The sequence below is a fragment of the Podarcis melisellensis genome (genome assembly GCF_964234715.1).
Source record: "Podarcis melisellensis genome assembly, chromosome: 7".
Taxonomy (NCBI): Eukaryota; Metazoa; Chordata; class Lepidosauria; order Squamata; family Lacertidae; genus Podarcis; species Podarcis melisellensis.
In genome coordinates this window covers 90253434-90275493 of record NC_138539.1, presented here as the reverse complement: position 1 = coordinate 90275493, position 22060 = coordinate 90253434, and the positions used below count along the sequence as shown (strand labels likewise).

The following is a 22060-nucleotide window of genomic DNA, read 5'->3' as shown; positions in this document are numbered from 1 at the left end:
CCTGCCTAGGACCTGGGGATTGGAGGCTAGCCTGGCCTCTGGCTGCTATATCACTCCGGCACCCACGTCACTGCACCACTTCGTTTCCTCCTCCTCCTTCCACCCTCCTCCTCCTCCTTGCCTTCGCCTCCGGGCAACTCTTCTCAGCGAAACCCACCCAAGCAGTAGTAGTAGCAGCGGCAACGGCAGCAGCAATAGCGGGCAGGGAGAAACCCCACGCAAAGCGAGCCCACCCTCCCCCTCCCCCCACACACACATAGAGGGAGGGGGAAGAAGGAGGGAGGGAGGGAGGGAAGGAAAGAGGGAGGGAGAAGGGAGGAAGGGAGAGGGAGAGAGGGAACGAGGCAAGGAGAAGGAGGGAGGGCTATCGAGGAGGGTGTTTTCCTTTTCTCTCCCCCCCCCCCTTTTTTTGGATTGCTCTCTCTCCCTCTGTCGTCGCTTGTTGTGGCTGTTAAATTTTAAACTGCCATGCACTCCGCTTCCAGTATGCTAGGAGTCGTGAAAATGGAAGGACACGAGCACACGGAGTGGAGCAACTACTACGGCGAGCCGGAGGTAAATGGCAACTTCTGTCTGTTTGCGTGGGTGGGTGTCTCTCTCGCTCTCTCTGTTTGTGTGTGGGTCCCCCACCCAATCCCCAAGCCTCCTCCTCCCGCTAAAAAACAGGACTCTCTCTCTCCCTCTCTCCCTCTCGCCCTCTTTTTATACAACACTGTGTTAGCCTTGAGATAATATTAACTTTGTGATCAAATATTGACTTGCGAAGCCTCCAAATCCTTTGCCATGCCTAGCCGCGCTATCCTAACAAAGTTGTGTTTGGCAGAGAGAGGTTGGGGGGGGAAGGGCGTTTGAGGGGGGAGCTATAAGGAACCTGGGGAAGAGGGGGCGCATTTATTGCTCGAAATCTCGCCCTGGGAGGGCTCGGAGTCTGGGGACAAATGAAACCCAAAGCCGGACAAGAATTCTTTCTTGAATGAGCGGAGCAAAGCTTTACGCACAAGCTCCTGCCGCTCTCCAGGCTGCCTGCCTCCTTCCTTTGCTCCAGAAACCAGCCGGGTCTTGACAACCGAGATCTTTTCCCTCCTTGAGTCAAATCACATTTCAGGTTCCCTCCTGGAGCCGTCAGCCCCATTTTTACCCTTGGATTTTGAACAGAGCCCCCACACCGATTTCCATGGCGCTTAATTCTGCCTAGGGCTGAGGTCTTGACCCCCGAGTGATTTCGATGCAATCCTCCCCCGCAGTAAAGAAACAAAGTTGTCGGAAGATCACGACGGATATTCCATAGTCAGTGTATGAGAAATTCGGGTTGAAATCGAATCCTACTGAAACGAAACACAAATTCTATCGAGTCGTTTTGATGGACCCGGCTTCTATTGGGTTAAGAAACTATAACACAAGTGACTTGGGAAGTAAATTGCATTGAAACCCAAGAGAATCGCTCAGGATTGGAAACCGAAAGGCTTCGGGGGAGTCAGATATGGGGGTCTGAGGCTCTAATCCTCTGCGCGCTTAGCTGGGGGTGAATCCCGCGAAACACAGTGGGGTTTACTTCTGAGTAAGCAAGCATAGGATCGCACGGTTAGACCCCGAAAGTGTGTGCGGTAGAGAGCGGGCTTGCTTTCTGGTAGATTTGCATTAGCATTTGGGTTTTAACAGGAACAATTCCCCAGCCAACGAACAAGGAAATATTTTAAACACCCACTTTTCTTCCATCGCAATAAGAAACACGTTATTTGGGCAAAGGCTCATTAAAGCCAACGGGAATTTTTAAAATGAGGGTGCAGGAATACTGTTATGACCAGACTGGTCGACTTTGTCCTGTTGTTGTTGTTGTTGTTGTTGTTTTGTATGTCATCGATTTCACTGGGACCTGTATCAGCTTAGCGCATTTGGTATCCAAGGTTGCAATGCTTGGACCCCTATCCTAACCATAGACACGATCGAGTCTAAGTTAGGCGCTCCCCCTGCCCCTTTTTAGATTGTATTTGGCGAGATTTACAAGCCGATCCTCTCCCGTGTTAAAGGTAAAGATAAAAGGACCCCTGACTACTAGGTCTAGTCGTGACCGACTCTGGGGTTGCGGCGCTCATCTCGCTTTATTGGCCAGGGAGCCGGCGTACAGCTTCCGGACCGTGTTTACTCCGATGTAAATCTGACCGGTTTCAATTTAACTGCCCCCCAGATTCAAGCACCTGCTGTAGCCTTCCATTTAAATTCAAGGGGCCAAGAGTGCCTGCACCGTGTTCACTGGGGCGCTGGGTACTTTCACCTTCCAGCATTGTATCACACAGACTCCGAAGGAGACCGTTACACCAAAGAAAGCTCCCTCGAAATACGCGGTGGTTGGGGCTGAGGGCTGGGTTGCCCACCATCCCGTGGCCAGGGAGTTGTGGGTCTCGGGTGGGACGACCGGTGGGCCACCTCCTCTAACCGCTGGGCTCCCCGCTCTTGTCGCCTTTGCAGGGTTACTCCACCATGAACGCGGGGCTGGGCATGAACAGCTACATGAGCATGCCAGCCATGGGCACGGCGGGCAACATGACGACGGTGGCGTCCGGCGGCTCCATGGGCATGTCTTACGCGGCCGGCCCGGCGGGCATGAACCTCTCTCCCGGCGCGGGGGCCATGGCCAGCATGGCGGCGCACCTGAGCCCCAGCCTGAGCCCGCTGGGCGCGCAGGCCGGCTCGATGGGGGGCGCGCTGGGCGCTTACTCGGCGCTGAGTCCCGTCGGGGCCGGCGGCAGCGGCGCGTACGGGCAAGCGGCGGGCCTGGGCCGCTCCCGCGACGCCAAGAGCTATCGCCGGAGCTACACGCACGCCAAGCCGCCTTACTCGTACATCTCCCTCATCACCATGGCCATCCAGCAGTCGCCCAACAAGATGCTGACGCTGAGCGAGATCTACCAGTGGATCATGGACCTGTTCCCTTTCTACCGGCAGAACCAGCAGCGCTGGCAGAACTCCATACGCCACTCGCTCTCCTTCAACGACTGCTTTCTCAAGGTGCCGCGCTCGCCGGACAAGCCGGGCAAAGGCTCCTTCTGGACTCTGCACCCGGACTCGGGCAACATGTTCGAGAACGGCTGCTACCTGCGGCGCCAGAAGCGCTTCAAGTGCGACAAGCCGCCGGGCTCCAAACAGCAGCAGCAGCAGAATCAGGGCGCCTCGCCTGCCTCGTCGGCGGGAGCCCCGTCGCAAGGTAAGAAGGCGGCCTCGCAGGCGCCCCAGGAACGCGACCTGCCCAACGGGGCTCCGGAATCGCCGCACTCCAGCGCCTCCCCTTGCCACGAGCACAAGCGCGCCCTGGCCGACCTGAAGGGCCACCCGGAGCCTGCCCCGTCGCCGGCGCAGCAGCAGCACCTGCTGGCGCAGCATCACGCCCACGCGGGGCTCTCCCACGAGGCGCACCTCAAGGCGGAGCACCATTACGCCTTCAACCACCCCTTCTCCATCACCAACCTGATGTCCTCCACAGAGCAGCAGCAGCAGCAGCACCCCCACCATCCGCACCACCCGCACCAGCACCACCCCCACCCGCACCACCCGCACCACCCGCACCACAAAATGGACCTCAAAGCCTATGAGCAGGTGATGCACTACAGCAGCTACGGCTCGCCGGTGCCCGGCAGCCTGGCCATGGGCTCCGTCACGAACAAAAGCGCCCTGGAGACCTCGCCCTTGGCCGGAGACGCCTCCTATTACCAAGGGGTCTACCCCAGGCCCATCATGAACTCTTCCTAAAGGGCACCCCACCCCCTAAGGGCCAATGCCCTCTTTCTCTCCCCAGGACAAACCCGAGACTTCTCTGGGCAGGAGGGGATTTGAGATATGATGTAGACTTTGGAAAGAATCCAAACGGTGCCCAAAGCCAGGTCAGTTTATTCCACGGCGTCGCCTCCCGATCCCAATCCATATCCAAAGCCCATCGGACTAAAACAATCCGGTGGCCTCCACCCCCTACCTGGGAGCTCCGGCGCCTTTGTATCAACTAAAGATTCTCTAGCCCTATTTTTTAAATGAAAAAGACAACTTTCTATGAGGAGCGCACTGACCCCATCTCTCCCGCGCACCACTTTTGGCAAAGAATCCTGGACTTCGCGCCCCGCTCCTAGTTTAGAAAAGGCTCCCGTAATATTCAATCGACGTTTGCTGTTGTGTAATTTAAAGCTCCTTTTTCTTCTACTCTTTTCTCGCCGGCGTCGGGAAAACAGGATTGATCTCCAACAACCGTGGGGCGTGGAAAACATCCAGTTCCGCGGGCTTCGGCTCTTGACCACCGTCACTTTTCTTCAGACACCGATTTAAATTTTATTTGAGTTGGAGGTTTCCTTTTAGGAGTCTCCTTGTCTGTTTCTTTATTTTGTTTGTTGCGGGGAGTTATAAATATATCTATTTTGGGGTGTGAAAGTGACACAGAAATAAGTGTGTGTGTGAACCGGTGTTAGATTTCAAAACTGAGGATCAAAAAGGCTGTAGCGTTGTGAACTCGGGGGAGGGGGGTACCCCAAAATGGACTTTAGATTGTAATTTGACACAGGAAGTTTTGATGTTACCGGGAGAGTAAACGACTCCGATCGAATTAATTTATCGTTTTTGTACGCTTTATTTATGGTTTATAGATGTGTATTCTGGTAAGGACCGACCAAATTATCACAAACCATATATTAAATTGCTGTTGGAGATTTTTTTTCCCCTTTCTTAACTTAAACAATAATACCTGTCTGTTATTTTCTAGTATAATGCAAAGAGATGCGGGAAAGATAACGAACTAATTTTAGCTCTTGATATTGCTTGCCAATGGGCTTACTGTGCTATGAGTAGGCCCTCTCCAGGATGGCCTGTATCAATAACATGCGTATTTAAAATGCACATATGAACTAGGAGTATCATGTTTCATACATCATCAAATCTTTTTGGCACGCTTACCATTCCACGTCTAAACTGCAACCTTACTCCCAAATATACACTTTATTCTCAAGTAAAGACAGAGCTGAATCTATGGTAAATCTTTGCCTGACATGCACTAGATTCACAAGCAGTTTGGTTTCAGACTCCCAACTGTTTAGCAAAATTACTTCCTGCTTAGTCCAAAGTAAACTGCTGAAATGAAGGGGGTTGAGGGGTTGTTTTGGGGTTGTGCGAAAGGACTGTGAGCTCAGCTCAGTTCTGATACTGCAGACCAACTCCTAGGCCCGGAATGGGCTCAGAGGCACTAGAATCTGGTTGGTAGATCTTGGGATTCTAGTAAAAAGCAAAATAGATAAGAAAAGCCTAAAGTCTGCCAACTCCCTGAGTTGCAGCCCATGGAAGTCCTAGGACAAGTCGGACTGAAAATAGGGGCTTTCTTGTTGGCAGAGGTTGGACAAAAAAAATACTCCAGCCTTGTAATGGGTTGAATTAGATGACCCACGTGGTCCCTTCCAACTCTGCAACTCATGATTCTGTGACTGGGTCGAGGCCTATATATATAGATGCTGCCTATTCTATGTATGTATATTATTGCTTTGCCTACTTGACTTTAAATATTGCTTTGTTTATTTGATCCTGTGAAAGCCCATCGGTTACCTTACACATTTGCAATCGGGCAGGCTCCCACGAGTTATACTTGCCTAGACATCCCCGCTGACTCCCGTCCATGACTAGGATTGCAACCTCTGTTAAAAGGGGTATTCTCGACATCTGGGCATCATGATAATGGTGGAATCATTTACATAACAGCACAGTATTCAGCCAAAGTATTTTTATGACTCATTGATTTCACTTATAATGTTAACCGCATATCTCATTCAATCTCCGGCCTTAAAAGTGCTTCATCTTTGACTGTACCTGATATTCAGCCTCGCGTTCCACACAATCGCAGCCAATATAGCAATCCTGAAGTACAACTACTATTAAAGCCACATTATCATACTCCAAGCGGGAGGTGGCGGCTTGAAAAGCATAAACCATTGGTTTCAGTGGGTCTACTCTTGAGTACGAGGAACGTTGACTATCATCAACCGAGACTACTCTTGCCTTTCATAATGAACTGAGTGTGGCTTGCTAGAACCTTTCTCTGCATCAGAGAAAGCGCGTGAAGCCTCAGGTGCCTAGTGGAAACCAAAACACGCCTGGCTGGGTTAAGAGTTTCGGGACTTTTAAAACAAATTCTAGATGAATTCTAGTTTCTTTTTCTTTAAAGATTTGGGTTCTAGCTTACTTGAAACGCAGTTAGCAAGAAGGACGGCTTTAACCTAATGCTGGGCAATTCGGAAGTTGTTTGAAAGCTGGATGCTCCTATATTCCTCCTCTTCTGTCCGCCCTCCAGAGCCGTATTCACTGAGAAGGCCTGTCTTCTTCCTCTAAGTCGTCTTTGGATAAACTTCGGGGCTCCTCTTTGGAGACTCTTAGCGACGCGAGAACAGGGATGAGTAAATGGGATTCCAATCAGTCCCCATCTTGCTCATGCAGAAATCTGCGCACAACACACACGCAACAGTGACAACACATACACACGAGAGGCCTTGCCTGTGGCAGAAGCTGGTCAGAAGGCGAAGGGGAGGTACGAGCTTCCTTTCGCTTGCCGAGTCCAAATGAAACTCAGTCGGCAGAGTGGATTTTCTCGACTGACTACAAGCACTATCGCCCAGTCCTGTGGTGGACGGTGGTGGATCTCGAACCAGTTCTTCAAAGGCAGCCAAGTATATTCTTCCCTTTCACACCGATCCTGAAAACAGTTGAAAACGGTAAGTTTAACTTCGGAGTATTTTAAGAATTTCACTGATTTTCAGTGAAACTGATGCGCGTCACCTTATGCATATTTTACTCAGGAGTAAGGTCTTCAATGGCTTTTGAATATCTTATGATGCTTACTTGGAAGTAAGACCTATTGAATTGCGGAGGACTTACTTCTGAGTACGCGAGCTACGCGTTGTGCCGCACCTCTAGCCAGGCTGCAGCGCGCCATTGCTCAGAAGGCTCATCCGGAAGGAAGACATTTGATGCTAGTTCCCCCCTAGGAAGGGGGGTTTTGTGTTGGCCTTTCGAGGGCATAGCTTAGCAGGACCTCAAAGACGCAGCACTGAGCCTGGTTAGGAGCAGGACGGCTTCCAGCGAAGGCTCACTGGATGGAGAATCGATCCACTTGGAATAAGCGGGGCATCCTTCCCAAGAAGCAGGTGCAGGGTTCATGGTCAGTTCATGGGAACTAACCTCGGTTGAATCCCCAGGTAGAGAAGATTACCTGGCCAACGGAAGTCCAACAAAACTTCGTTTCTTATTTATTATTATTTACTGCATTCATATGCCACCTTGTCCTCCAAGGAGCTCGAGGTGGTGAGCATGCCCCCCCCTTTGGCCACACAACAACCCTGTGAGGCAGGTTAGGCTGAGTGGGAGTGGCTGGCCCAAGGTCACCCAGGGAGCTTCACGGCTGAGTAGGATTCTGGCCCTGGTCTCCCAGGCTATCGTCCAAGGCACTCACACTCCAAACGGCAGAAACCGCCGGTGGCGCATAACTCAATAGTTTAACCCCAGCCCTCTAGCAGAACTTTAGAGTTTCTAAAGCAGTTCACATAATACTCTGTCTTGTAATCCTCACACCAGCTTGGCAAGGTAGGTCAGTATTATCCTAACATCACAAGTTGCCACTTAAGGAATTCAGGGCAGAAATAAGAGGGGAGGTCCTCATCCCTACCTCAGGCTGCTCGGATATGAGTACTTACCGGGGAGTAAGGTCCACTGAATGTCAGGCAATTCGCTACCGAATAAACACGTATTGGTTGAGGGGTTTTTTGTTTATTTTTCTTTTTTGCTAGCCACTGTGCTCTGCCTCTGCCACATCTGTAGGGCGCGAGACTGATGTTCTGAGACATTTCACTTGGAGCGCGAACAAAAGGAGGAAAATGCAAAATAGGGCAGCCTAATGGATGGATGCACAGAGCGTGCGGAAACCTTTACTCAGACGTCTACTTAGATTGGCTTTGATTCCGTTCATCATGTGACGACTTGCATGTGCGGACTGTGGCCTCCACTCGGACCACAGCAACTCTTTCTTACCACCTCAAAGATTCCGTTACATGCATTCAGGCAAGCGCTTGCGTGAATCCAGTTGAGATCTTCTTCCAATGCTCCCTGACTGGAGCTCAGATGAACAAAGGTTCTAAGCACAGTTACTCAAAGAGGGCGACACTAAATATCATCTTCTACAAATAAGTGTCCTTTAAATCAGTGGGACTTGCTCCCAGATCAGTATGTGAGTTTTTGAAGCCTTGGTCCCTGCAGTCTTTAGAGTTGCAAACATATTTTAAGAGAGAAAGAAGAACCCCTCTCCTGAATTTGGTGAAACGTTCTTCACGTGAATAAATACGATTTAGGACAAGGTGCTATTTTAATACACAATTGGCAACGTTTATCCCCTTCCCACAGAGCAGCCCGACCCCATTCGTGGAGTTCATTGGGACTTACCAGAAAGTCTTGCTAGGATTGTAGCCCATCCTGCCCTTTGCATGTTTGTTCAGAAGTTAGTCTGAACGCCATCAGAAGAAACATGCATAGAATTTCAGTTTTTAACGGAAATGAGTCGTCCTCCGAGTAATTAAGCTTAGGGCGCCGCGTAAATTCATTAAAGAGAGCGCTTTGCACAATGCAGTTCTGCTGAACGTTTGCATTCCAATCCTACATATGTCAAATCCCACTGAGTTCAATGGGTCTTCCAGGTAGGTACCGGTAATTATAGGGCTGGGAGTCTAAAGGTGGTTGGTTAAAGTGGGATGTATAAACAGAACATGTGGCTTTTAAACTGGATATGTTTAGGATCCGGAAACTCATTTCGCAGGGTGTCATTTGCTGCACGAATAAATGGATGGGAAGCAAATGAGAGCTCTATATAAGCATCCTTCCAGCTTCCTCCGGAGTGCATTCTGAAAGATCAGTATCCGATTGCGTTCTCGCTAAAGGTTGTTTCATATACAACACTCACTTGCAGGTGAAATCCTTCCCTGACAAATGTGTGGGCGTCGGATTTCCCCATGCCAAGCATAGCTCGTCTTTGGGAGGAGACAGTGATGTGTGGCGCACACGAGAGAACGAACAGTAGTAGACTTGGTGCATAGAACTATTTCAGAAAAAGCATCTCTTTCCCAGGACTTGGAAGCTACATCTCTACTTGGAAGTAATTCTCACGGAATTTAATAAGATCCCCTTTTGGAAATAATCGTCTTCTTCTTCAGAAAGTGGGGAGGACCCCTTCATATTTGCGAACCTCTGCAAATCAAACACCACAGATTTAACTTTCCTAGCCCCTGGAAATGTACCTCTATGGTGCCAGTCGAGACACGCCAGCGGCTGGTGTTCCAGTAGTCTTCCATAGTCTTCAAGTCGACTATACATAAAGTCTGCTCTTAGCCTGTGGAGGATTATGACCCTCTTCTAGAAAATGCCATTGGGAGTAAGTCCCACTGGTTTTACTCCAATCCAAAGCCTGCTCACACTTTTGCAGTACCACCAAATGTGGCAGCACCACATGGATCCAGGTTGTTCTAGTGTACATCTCCAACATACAGAATCAAGTAATTTACAGATTTCCACCGCCATCACTTTTTAACTTGTGTGGAGTCAAATTTTCATTTGCCCTAACCTCCCAAAATTATTATGAGCCACCCTGGCATAAATAGACAAATAATAACCTGTAATAGTTGTTTGTTTTCACCTTCCAATGCAGTAAACTTTCTGGGGAGTATGCCCCTACTTGTTTTAATTGACATCATCCTCATCATTAATCAAATTTGTATACTCCTCTGCTTCCAAAGATCACAGGGCAGCTCACAACATGAAAATACAAAATACACAATAAAACAAACAAGAACAAACAAGCGCCCCCTCCCACAAACACATTTTAAAAAACCATAGAGTGTTAATCAGCCCAAGGCCTGGGTGAACAAATTATTTCCAGTGAGGTGATGACCAACTTCTTCTAAGTAACTCTGCAGGAAAGCTGACTGTAAAGGAGAATTTGGCAGACCTTCAGTGGTTTAACCCAGTTGGTGCACAGGTTCCCTGTTTTGGGGAAGATTTGACATTTGAGTACTTCAGTTTTACTGCTGGAATTTTTGACTAAATGCAAAGCAGGTGTAAATGACTTGACACCATGAATCCAAACTTGAGAAATACTGTAACACAGTTGCATTTAAACAAAACAAAAACCGGCCCATAAAACCACACCCGGCTCTCATAAATGTAGCCTTCTCGGGTGCTCCAGGCCCACCTGGATGGCTGCAGCAAGCCATACCTTGTCAGGAAAGTGCCACTCTTACCTGGATGCTAGTTTGTGAAGGTTTGTATTTCCACCTGTGTAGTTGTTTGCCCAAATTTATAGATATTGATCTATAGATGTGGGTACATTTAAGGTAACTGTTAGAAATATGGTGAAACCTGATGTTCAGCAGAATGTCTTAGGACTGTAGAAGGCTTAGCCTGAAATGTGAGAAATAAACTTTTTTTTTTACATTTACTCCAACAACCTGGTTAATGCTCTTTTACCATGAAAGGAATGAAGGGAACATTCAGACTGAAGACTACTAGTAAATTTCTCTTCTGCCCTAATATTTGCCTGTCTATCCGTCATATCATATCAAAACTTTGGTCATCTGCACCTTAGTGATCACACCTCTCTCGACTCTTCCCTCTTCAGGCCTCAGATTCCATCTGCAGGAGGCGACGCGATTGCTTTTTGAAATCCAAAAATAAATTAAAATGTGATCGTCAGTATTTTTCTCTAGGGCATGGAAAGCTGGCCCGTCGGCCAACCTTATTCCCACATTCTAATTTTATTAATTCAGGCTGCATCGTCGAAGCAGCTTTATTTGGTTATTTATTTATTTATTTAAATGAAGACATATGTATTTATTTAAATAAAATATCACTTGCTTTCGCTCCGGACAACAGTCTGTCCACTCCTCGCCCACCCCCACCCACCGCACAACTTTAATAGATTTAAGAAGTGATCTAAACTTGCGAATCCCTCTCAAATCCCCCCTCATTGTTTTTTCGGGAAGACTGGGGGCCCCCAAAAGGCACCTTTTAAAAAACAGGCCTGTGGGTGGAGAGGACCCCATTCGGCCGCGCTTCCCCGCCGCCCGCCTGTGTCCCGCGAGGACACACACGTTGTGAAGCAAAGCGGAAAATGTGTGTTCATTACCACATAAAAGGCTCCCGTCGCGCAGAAGAATGGAGGCCTGGAACGGCAGCGATTGCGCGGACAATGGGACGCGAATGTGATGCTCTAACCTGGCCGGTCCCATCGCGCCTGCGGTCGTTTTAAACTACTTAGCTGTCTCCCACTCCGTTGATCCCGAGCGATAAGATATATACCTCTGCCAAAAGACCTTTTCAAAAAGGAAAAGAGAGAGGGAGGAATGTGCGCGCGCGTGTAGATGTCCTTTAGAGTCGGGGTCTCTTCACTTCCTCTTCACGCGTTCTCTCCGGGTCGCTTTGCAAAGGACCACACGGTCTGCCTTCCTCATTCAACCCCACCTCCCGTTATTTTTTTGGAACCGCCGGTTGATTTAAGTCCCCGCCATCTGCGAATAGGCAAAACCAGTAAACTAACAACAACAACAACAAAATAAATAAATAAATAGTTAACGCCAAATTCCAGGAGGTATACTTCACGCCGCACGTCATTCTTCAGCAAATTTACACAGATATTAGGAATGCTTCTGCCTGTGTGTACGTGTGCGTGCATGCGTGTGCGTGTGCGTGTGTTCTCTGCTCCTTTCGAGCCATTGTGCTTAACTGAATTTTATAACGCTGATCGATATCTTGGTAAAATATTCATTTTTAAACTAGCGGGCAGTGAAATCTTTGCTTTGTGCTAAAGTCAACAGTCGCTCCAATAAATGCCGCGATGCCTTGCCGCCGAGCTGCAGTCAGCGGGGCGTCTGGGCTCGTCGCCGTCGCTTCTGCCACCCGCAGCTCCAGGGCATCAGGTAGGGACTTTTAAGTTTGGTGGTGCTGGTGCGCGTCGTTGTTGTTTTGCGCTGCTGGCAGCCGGCGGGAGAGGCAGCTGAGAGTCTTGCCTGATTCCTACCTGCTGCTGATCCCCGGTCAGAATCAGGCCTAGAGGAGGGGGGGGAGCGGTCATCTCCCCCGACCCCAGAACCGCAGATTTAAAATGTTCGTTAGGTTCCCCGTGGCTACGAGAAACCTTCCTCCCCAGCGGAGGAATGTGAGCTGGGGGCTGCCCCATAGTTATCGGGAAGCCGGGATCGTCCCCTAAAGGTCCTGGCGAGCTGATTCTCAAGCGGCCTCCTGGGCTCTTTAAGTTTTACTGGCTGGAGTTGTGGGAAGAAGTGGGTGCGGAACAGAAAAAGTGGATGAGAGAGAGGTGCTGGCTTATCATGCAGCATGAGTATGCAGGCTTACTCGGAAGCAAGTGCCACTGAGCTCAGTGGGCTTTCTGGCGGGCCGTTGGGCCTGATCCAGCAAGGTTTTTCTTTTGCTTGGGAGAGGCGAGCTTTTTTACCCGCCTCGCCTCTCCCTTTTTCGGAATCGACCTTGTTGACGTTCGGAGCAGCTGGCGGGTCTTAACAGCTGTGCTCTTCTTCTCGGCTTCTGCGCCAGCCACCCGCCCTCGGCCGACTCCTTCCTTCCTTCCTTGATGCTTCAGAAGCAGCAGGACGCCACGCTGTGCAGGCTTACCTGGGAGTGAGCCCAGATGAGGACATTTGGACTTTCTTCCAAGTAAGCCGGCATAGGATCACACTGCAGGGAAATGGCTTCAAAAGAGTTACAACACTTCTTAAAAATTGGGGTTTTTAAGCCGAAATTCCCAAGACGGATGGAGGCGGCTCATGGGACAGTTGTGTGGCCGCGGAAGCCTGAGGTCGCAAGCCCTGGACACGTGGGCCTTTGGGGCAATGCGTAGTCTGCAATGCACTGTGACTCTCAGCTGCGCACCGAGAAGTCCTCCTGTCTGCGCTACCTTTGCCCATTTCTCATTCATTCCGATTCGGTTTGCTCAGAACTTCCCGCTGGATCCTGCTCTTTCTTATACAGTACAGAGAAGCGAACCTTTGGCGCGAAGCCGCCATGATCCCTGGGCAGGGCGGTTGCATTTCCAAATTTTCTACACCACTTTGCGAAGTAGCTCTGGTTTAAAAAGAGAGTTAAATGTGCATTTTTCAATTTGTGTGCGTGTGTGAAAAGTGCTTTGGAATTATTTCTGCCCCACAACACCACCCGAAGGTCGCACGTTGTGTAGTAACGGAGAGATGAGTGGTAAAGAGCTTTGAGCACGGGGGAAAGCTCGGACAACAAGGGCGAGATTCAGTCCAGCCCAGCCAAGCATATTCAGGCAACGTTGACTTGAAGGAGATTAACTTCGGCTTTTGCTCCCTTTGCCCATTTATCACATATCTTTATTAAAGACCCCTCCCCCCATTTTACAGATACAAAACTGAAGTGAAGTCGTAATGTTCCCCCAAAACCTCAGCTAGGACCCACGTCTTTCAGTAGCTTTTAAATTGGTCGACCAATCTCTGCCCCTCAGAACATCAGATGTAGAGGGGATAAGCTGTTTTCTGTATAGTAATCTCTATTTGGGGGGGGGCGCGGCATTTTAGGAAAAAGTGGAGCGACACGGCATATCTCCTCCGTGGATTTGACTCTCCTTGCCTCGGTGACCTTCTCTTGCAAGGCCTTTCCCCCTCCCTCTTCAACGCCATCCAAGGCCGCGTCGGGGGAAAGGCGAGCAGAGCCAGAGGAGTTACTTCGGGAAAGAAAGCGAGAGGTCTTCTCGGTAGGAAGCCTGTGCGCGGGCGCTGCGCTCTCGGTTTCCCTCCGGGTGGGGCTTGCGGCGGAGGGAGGGAGGGGGAGGAGTTCCTCATCTGATTTCTCCTCCATCTAAACTGACGTGACAGCTTATATTTCCCGAACAAGATGGGATCTCTGCAGGACACACAGAGAGGCTAATGGTTTTTCAATAATTAATACTCCCCTAGACCACTCGTAATGCGGCCTCTCGGATTTGTCAATTACTTGTCATTAAATGAGTGTCTATCCACGTCCTTCCCTTCGGGTCTTTCGATAGAGGGCTGAGGGAAGAGGCGCTCAGTGTCTGGGATAGGCGGTCAGGCAGGCAAGGTGCAGCTTCAGAGTCGGGCGAGAGGCTTGCAGAAAGCGCCAGGAGCCGACGCTTGGAAATAGATTTAATCTGCCAAATGGGCAATTTTGTGTTTCCGATCCTTATCTTTCTTTTGGCAAGATTTTTTTAAAAAGGAAAATGAGTGCATAAATAGTAAACATACTTCGTCTAGGCAGAAACCAATCTCCCCTTCGAAGCAAGATTGCCAACATTTTCTTTTACTGCTCCTGTGCAGCCAGACCAAGAAACTTCGCCAAAATTCACTGCGCCAGGCTGCAGTTTAAAAGCACAGCAGCAGGCTGGCAACACCCCCCCGCCGGCCTTTTTAATGATTATTAATAAAATGGAATTCGGACAATTCAGCGAATTATAGAATTTGGGCCCAGTCTCACGGCTCCGCCCTGGAACATGCTCATATCACTTCTGGGTAAGTTCAGAGTGCTGTTTTTTCTAGGAACTGAATAATCACAACCAGCATCTAGCATACCGAGGATTGGGGCGTGAGGTGGAGTAGGCAGAGCTGTCAAGGCAGAAGACACCACAGAGCTATTCATTTTAGAAATCCCCTCTAGTTCTGGAGGGAACTAAAGCAAACTGTGGTTCGACACCCCCCCCCCTCACGTCCTTTTAACCCTTACGTCATAATGTGATGGCGACCAAGAGTCACATAGCCGAGAGACACATAAGCAAAGGGGATTAGGTCCCCGCCCCAAGGAGTTTACCATCTAAATTTCATTCCCCTCCCCCCAATTTTACTTCCAAGCCAAAGGTAAGCACTTGTAAGCACGGAGGCTTCCAAGAGGTCAGTTTAGAGCATTTTTGGTGGGGGGCGGCGGAGATAGTCAGGGGGCCTACAAGTACCGGATGCTGCGCCTCTGCCCCATTCAAGCCAAAGAGAACCAGATCTCCCAAATATCTCCTGCTGTGGTAGAAGATGGATCCGGGAGCCTATCTTTAGTTGAACCCTGTCCTAAATTTAGAGGCGAGAGGCGCGAGGCGCGCCTAGGAGGGGCAAGGCAGGCACAGAAGACATACAATGAGGGTTAAGAGCTCGCAAGGCAGCATTTTGCAAGGGGGGTAGAACGAGGAAGGGGGTGGGAACGTCTAGGCTGATTGTAAAGAAACATTTCCATTCCATCCACCAAAGGAACAATCCGACGCTGCATTCCAGAGGCGGAGGGCGCTTAGTTGCAAAGGCGACGTGGATCAACCAAGACCCAGAAAGCGCGCTGCGCCTTTTTTCGTCTAGCTAACCGTAGATGGGATAGGAGGACGAGGCCCCCCGACTCCCCTCTCCGTCCCCGGCCCCGCTCCTCCTCGGTGCCCCCCTGCGCCCCCGTTGCTGCGTTAAGAAGCATACATACGCTGAGGCGTCCTCGCCGCTATGGCAACCGTGTCTAGCATTGTCTATAAAGCGGAAAGCCACCGCCTCCCTCCTTAGGGCCGTTTAGTCCATTCCGTCCTCAGGACTCCCCTCCTTGTCCATCTCCCGGCCGATGCCCCTCGGCCTCCTGCTCTTCTCTGTTTAGGTGGCACAAGTGTAAGCAGCGTTTGACCCTCTTTAACTGCCTGGAGACTTTCCTCGATGAACAGTTCAGGGTAACCCCAAACCCCCACAGCACACACACACCTAGGAATCTCCTTTCGAGGACCCGGCGCTGCACCGTAAGGTGGCGGAAGACTTTGGCAAAGAAGGAGTTCCCTGAATCACAAAAGACGCACCCCAGATGGGAAACGCAGTTTTTTCGAGGCAAGTTAGATGGATTTCAATGGGCTGCACTTCCCTAGTAATAAGAATGGTCAGGTGAACCAAGAAGGCAGCGCTCGTGCCCCTTTAGTTGCTGCATGAGAGAGGACATTTCAGCTGCTATGGTTTATCATGCAACCTATAGTTAGTAAATTTCCCTTTTCTGTGGAGCAACTGAAGGTGAGGGAGTCCTGTTCTCTTCATTATCCAGCGATTCAAACTTTCATAGAGGTTTATGAGTCTTATTTCCTTTTCAACACATCTCACCCTAAGTCCAAGTGTCCAGAACACCTATTAATCCTGAAGGAGAAAAGAGCGTTGCGGCTGCGCTGCGTCAATGTGTTTTAATGCCATGTATACAGAAAGCTCGGCTGTCAGGGGATTAGCCAGGCAGCTTTGCAGTCTCGAACATTTAAAACCTTTTCTGGAAAGAGAAGTCGAACTGACACGCAGCCTCTACTGATGCGTGTTTACTCAGGAGGCAACCCCGTGGAATTGGGCTTAGCCCCAGGTAAGCATATGGACTCAAAAATGCAATGCCTCTTGAGGTCAATAGTCGCAGGTTAGTGGGTGAAGAAGGACTGCAGCTTTGCAGCCCCATACTATGCAAGCTTACGCAGACGTAGACTCCTCTATGCTCAACCAAGTTTACTCCCAAGCAAGTGTCCTAACTGAGGAGTCAGCTCCACTGATCTGAACTGAAATTCATCACGGTTTTGATCGGGTAAACTTGAACCCAACTGGAGGGGATTTAGTTCTTTGGAAATCTGCGAGACTAGCAATATTTTGGGATTTGGGGGTGGCTGAATTGGACCCACAGAAACAACGTGGCTCCCTGGACTAATCCTGACTTGGTTTCATGCAACATTGCTTCAATATTGATCTAACAGACTATTTCCCCTTTCCTTTCCTTTTTTTAACGGATGAAATTGCTTCAGAACTCGACTTTCTCTAAAGGAAAAAGACCTGAGGGGGGAAATAACAAGAAACCTCACCCACCCGCCCGCCCCTGGCGCTTTACACCCGTATATGTTAACTCAACCAGTTAAGAATAGACCCGCCGGTTCGCTACTCTGTCAAGAATTCTGCCATTCACCGCTGTAATAGAAGGGCAGAAATCATCTAATTGTGCATCCCTATTTTATCCTCGTCTTCTCCTCCCCCCACCAACTCTTTTCTTTACTTCCCATCAAAACAAAACCAAACCAAAAAAAAGCCCCACACCTCTTTCTCTGTTGGGAGTCTGGTAATGACATGCAAGGATGGGCTGAAAGACAACCAGACATCAAAGCACAAAGAAAATGACATTTCCCGCACTTTGATAAGAAAGTCACACTCCTCACTTTCGCCCCCTCCCTTCTCTCCTTTCTTAAAGGCAAACCCACCAGCCCCCAAGGGCGGCCGCAAGCTCTGAGTTGGGCACCCCAAACCTTCTTCTTTTTCGCATCTTGCATCTTTTGCCGCCACCCTTTTGTAAACAGGGCAAGTCCCTTGGGTGCCCCAGAAGTTTGTTGGACTTGGGGGCCAGGCAAAACAGCAACAACATTTATTGGGGATAAGGAAACACTGGTGTGGGGGTGGGGAAGACACACGCTTGGGACCGAGATGGAGCTAATTATTGCGAGGGGTAAGAAGGAGCTGGAACACCCAAGTCGAACTGAGCCCGTCTCCCGGGAGACTGATGGAGACCTATTTTACAAGCTGTAATTCCGCTTTAGACGATTGCAGGCTAAAGTCAATTCACACCCTCTTCTTTCTTCTAGAAATATTTCTAATCCTGCCGTTCAAGCGGGGAATTCTCTCGCCTTTCGCTCCACCGATATTAATCTAGAAACTTCATAGAAGGAAGCCGGATAATTGTGGGTTGGGTGGGCGGAAAGAAAAGGGTTCACCCCACCAGTTTAACTACCTCGGCAACGTCTAACCTTCGAAAAAGTAAAAATTAAACGGGGAGATATGTCGTTCGGTGATTTATGGTCCCTTGCTCTGTTATTTTATTATATGAACGAAGCGAGAATTTTTCTTTTGATAGCCTTATTCTTGTTCTGTCAATTGAGAAGGGGTTGAGCAGTTTGCTACTAATGTTGTGTGTGTGTGTGTGTGTGTGCGCGCGCGTGTGTAGTGAAAATATAATAATTCATTTGGATGTATCTAATTAGTAAAATAAATGGATACGCGCCCTTGAACAAAGTGAGACTGACTCCTGAGTTAGTGTACATGGCAATTGGTGTAAGCAGACTTATTTGGCAGACTAAATCGGCCTTTCTTTTGAACAGATAAATAGAGCTGCGTTGTAAAGTTGGTTTTATACGCATATACCTGAGAGTAAGTCTAATTGAACTTAATTCTCCTTTACTTCTCAGTAGATACGCATACGAGTGTATTGCAATAGTGCGAGCCTACCCATGTCTACTTGCAAGTAAGCCGCATTGACTTACTGTTTGGGAAGTGTATGTAGGTTCGCACCCTGCTATCCAGTCCAGGTTTAGGAATCCTTCATATCCCACTGAAGCAAGTGGTCAGCTAGCTTTGAAGTCTGATCCTTCCTACTCTTACTCGGAAGTAAGGCCAACTGGTTTCAGCAGTTATACTTTACATGCCTACATGATACTGAACTCGCTACGAGGATTTTTTTAAAGGATTTTTTTTGCTATTCTTAGCAAAATTGGCAATAAAAACATAGAAATTCATATATTTTAGAAAGTAAATGATGAAAATACCTATTCGCTCCCTCCAATTGCTTAAACCTTATCAATACCAAAAAAGCAATTTCATTTCACTGATACTTCTTGCCAGTTCGCTTTGTCAGTTTGGTATGATAGAAGACGAAAAGAAAAGAAAAAGTTTGCATTCCAGCATTAAGTCCTCTAGACCCCCAAACAAACAGGTGCAAAATTAAAACATAGTAAGCTATGCATTAAAAAACCCCAGGCTAGAGACAATAAATCAAGGGCCATGTGCAATTTGATACCATTTTTAAAGGTGGAGGCGCTGGGTTAATTTGCACTCAAAGCCATGATTGTCTGTCCTGACTTTTTCATTCTAATTGCTTTCCCCAAATCTTTGAAAAGTTAAAATTCAGAAGGGAAGCAATTCTCCTACCAGTAGGGAATAGGCCTTGCCAAACAAGCACCCAAAGAACAAGAATTATTTAGAGCAAAATTAATCTCATATATAAATGGCTTCCAACTTTGCAATCAGATCTGGTTGCTGTGCCTCTAACAGCGTTCTTGATCTGCAACCCTCTTTCGTGGAGGTGAGAGGAATTCATCTCAATTTCCTGCAGACGGAACTGCTGTTAAAAGTGCAGGTACAGATGCCCGCTGAAGGGTTGGCATCCTCACACACGATTACGATGAAATATTATGTAGTCTGTGGCCGCAGCATCAGTCCAGATTTGTGGACTGAGTCGCATGCAGGAGCCGTTCAGTGGGGCTTAATTTCTGGTAAAGTATGTTTAAGTTGGAAGCCTTAATTAACAATGCCGTTCAGAATGAATAATCCACTCATTCATTTGCGTTCTAGATCCAGCTTCGGCTCTGCTGTCCCTCACTTTCTCTTCCACCTGCGCGGGGCCTTCGCCTTTCGGGGAGACTTTAAGCAAGTTAATAGGGAAGAAGGTTTCGTGGAAATCAATGGATCGCTTCGAAGTTATGCTTTAGCTCCTAGGTGTGTGAAACCCATTCCATCTTCCTGTAGGTTTCATACCATATTTGGTATATACAAACAATACCGGCAGCAATCCTATAGACTTGTAGGATCTCAGCGGGATTTATTTCCGAAAAAACATCAGCCCCTATCTGGCTGACTTTCACTAGAATTCGAAATTCGGGTGGTGGGGAGAAGATAATCCACAAATGTGGATCTGACACAAATTCCTGAAGCCAAGTGAGTTTTGCCTCGCAGGACAATCCAGATTATGACCAACAGTCTACTCGGAAGTAAGCTTCACAGAGTCCCATGACGTTTACCCTCAGGTTTGTGTGCACAAGATTGCAGTTTAGATGCTGAAGGCCACATCCCACCCCAAAACAAGCATCTTAAGTCTACTTGATACAATTATATAAGAGTTGGACACAAGGTTATAATAAACTGGACACGCATGGTTACTGGAAGGTAAACTCCAGTGAGATCAATTGGGATTTACTCTCAAGTAAGCGTGCATAGTATTACAGCCTTAACAATTCTTATATTTGGTGGGCTATTATAACTACTACCGTTATTGTAGTTCAGATATTTATTGAGGAAATAAATGTTTTGATTGAATCTTTTAAAGTAATGTAAGTCTGCGTAACTTTAATAGAGGGCCCGCTAAGCGCCGACGTGCAAAGCTATTCATTTCAAAGTGACGTCTGATGCAAAGTCAATTAGTCTGCTTCGGAGTAAATGGCAGGCGCTAGCCGGTTCAGTAGCCAGCCATCTGCAACCCTGAGCAGAATGCAAAAAACCCCACATCTTTTTGGGGTAAGGGTTCTTAATCAAGCCCTTACCCAATCAAAGCCAATGAGATCAATCACTGAGTAAACATGCATAGGATTGCACGCAGGTACTGTTTGCTGAACGCTGAAGCAGGTCGTTGCGAGATCTAAAAGTGTGACACCCTTAGGCTAGTTGGAGCAGGTCTGAACACTTCATGGGGGTGATTCAAGAGATTCATCTCCTTCCTTCCAAGCGCTCCATAGTATGGTTTTCGGAAAGATCATGAACGTGTGAACCTGTCTTATACCAAGGCTTGATCGAGTTCACTTACTGGCACCACCGGCAGGCGCTTTCCAGGGTCTTCCCATGGGAGTGTCGCCTATTGGGGGAGCAAGGGACCTCGGCCCCTAGGAGTAGGCAGGGAGTGGGGGCTGTAGTTCAGGAGGACAGCCCCACTCTTTCCAGCACCTCACTTCCATGAAGCCCCAAGAAGAAGGGAGAATTGCGATGCTATCCTTTCTTGGCCTCCGTCCTATGCAACCTTACAAAAGACTCTCATCCTTCTCTAATCGCGACTCGGTGAATGAAACCTGCTCTAGTTCCAGCAGATAAAAAGCACATCCCCCCGCCCCTGCTTATCTTCTCTAACATCAAGCCACTGGAAGCCGTTTATCTCAGGTGCCTTTAACCTGCGGTTATCAGCCTGCTGGACTCATTTAGGGGAGCTCAGCTCGGTAACCTGAGACAAGGCTCCATTGATTGTCGAGAGCGTCCTTTAGATTCCACCCTCTCTGGGTAAACATCGCCAAGGAGCTGGCCTCGTCCCCCCCCAACCGAGCCACTTGCAGCAAGCGACACCTCCCCTCATCCGAGAGGCCGCTACCTCTTAAAACGTCTCGCGACGAATTCCTAAGGACAAAGAGGGGTGCATGGATGTGCGAGTGTGAGAGAGAGATCCAGCAGGTGGGCATTTAGAGCTGCTGCGGGTGCTCTGACACCTGACTGGCAGGTGTTACGTTCATGGGGTCTCCACCTTACTTCCAAAGGCTGGGGAGCGGGCCCGCAGGTTTGCAAAAGGAGCGTTTGCAGCCAGAAAAAAAAGCAAAAATGAGGGGTCCTCCGCGTGTTTTGTGCGCGCGTGCTGATGCCAGAGAAGCGGACGATTCTGCAGCCCTGTTACGTCTATTGAATCCCAGCGGGTCTTGCTAACCCAGGGAGGGAGCTGTAATAGTCAGGATGAACCAAACCCACTGTAGCAGGGTGATGAGGATGAGGATGATGATAAAAAATAGTTGAAGCATTTTGGGTACTCGCTTATGTGGAACTTTTTGTATGGGGAGGTGATCTGGATTGTGAAGGCGTCAAAGTGTCCAGGGCTCTTAACAACTAAATACTTTACGGTTTATTAAAGCAATATAATAATTGCTTGTTTCTTTCTTTTTTATATCAGCATATTGCTCAAATCCCATTAATCAATACAGCTTTAAAAGGTTTTTTTAAAAAGGTAAGCAAACATTTAAAATAAAATATAGGTGCCTCAGGCATATTAAGCCACGTGTGGGTGAGCTTGTTGTTTATCAGGGAAAAGCTTAAAAATCATTTTAGTGTCTTCTTTTTCACTCCCTTTCACAAGTAACACAACAGAATCTAGGGATCATCAGAGGTATGCGCTTCATTCCGAGAACCATGGATTAAAATTCGTCCTGGCCGGTTGGCTTCCTCCGATTAATCAGGACATTTAGCTGATTAATCGACCCATTAAAGTGCCC

General features: G+C 48.5%; 1 protein-coding gene and 4 long non-coding RNA genes across 5 annotated transcripts in view; 3 read left to right on the top strand and 2 right to left on the bottom strand.

Annotated features, from left to right (window-relative positions):
* The first annotated feature begins 347 nt into the window (after positions 1-347).
* On the top strand, positions 348-4586 carry FOXA2 (forkhead box A2). Its single transcript, XM_081917862.1, has 2 exons — positions 348-555; positions 2467-4586. Exons 1-2 carry the CDS (start codon positions 469-471, stop codon positions 3742-3744), a joined length of 1365 nt encoding a protein of 454 aa, XP_081773988.1. The 5' UTR covers positions 348-468; the 3' UTR covers positions 3745-4586.
* Positions 4587-21728, bottom strand: LOC309373632. The gene is made up of 2 exons (XR_014170112.1): positions 20623-21728; positions 4587-6709 (listed from the first exon to the last, which is right to left on the bottom strand). It is a non-coding gene; the product is annotated as an uncharacterized lncRNA (long non-coding RNA).
* On the bottom strand, positions 9704-11163 carry LOC309373622. The gene is made up of 2 exons (XR_014170103.1): positions 11059-11163; positions 9704-10707 (listed from the first exon to the last, which is right to left on the bottom strand). It is a non-coding gene; the product is annotated as an uncharacterized lncRNA (long non-coding RNA).
* Positions 11897-22060, top strand: part of LOC309373614 — a 48970-nt gene continuing 38806 nt past the window's right edge. The window contains exon 1 of the long non-coding RNA XR_014170092.1: positions 11897-11969. This is a non-coding gene — a long non-coding RNA (uncharacterized lncRNA). The remainder of the gene's footprint in view (positions 11970-22060) is intronic.
* LOC309373646 lies at positions 14486-16867 on the top strand. The gene is made up of 3 exons (XR_014170125.1): positions 14486-14563; positions 14789-14927; positions 15273-16867. It is a non-coding gene; the product is annotated as an uncharacterized lncRNA (long non-coding RNA).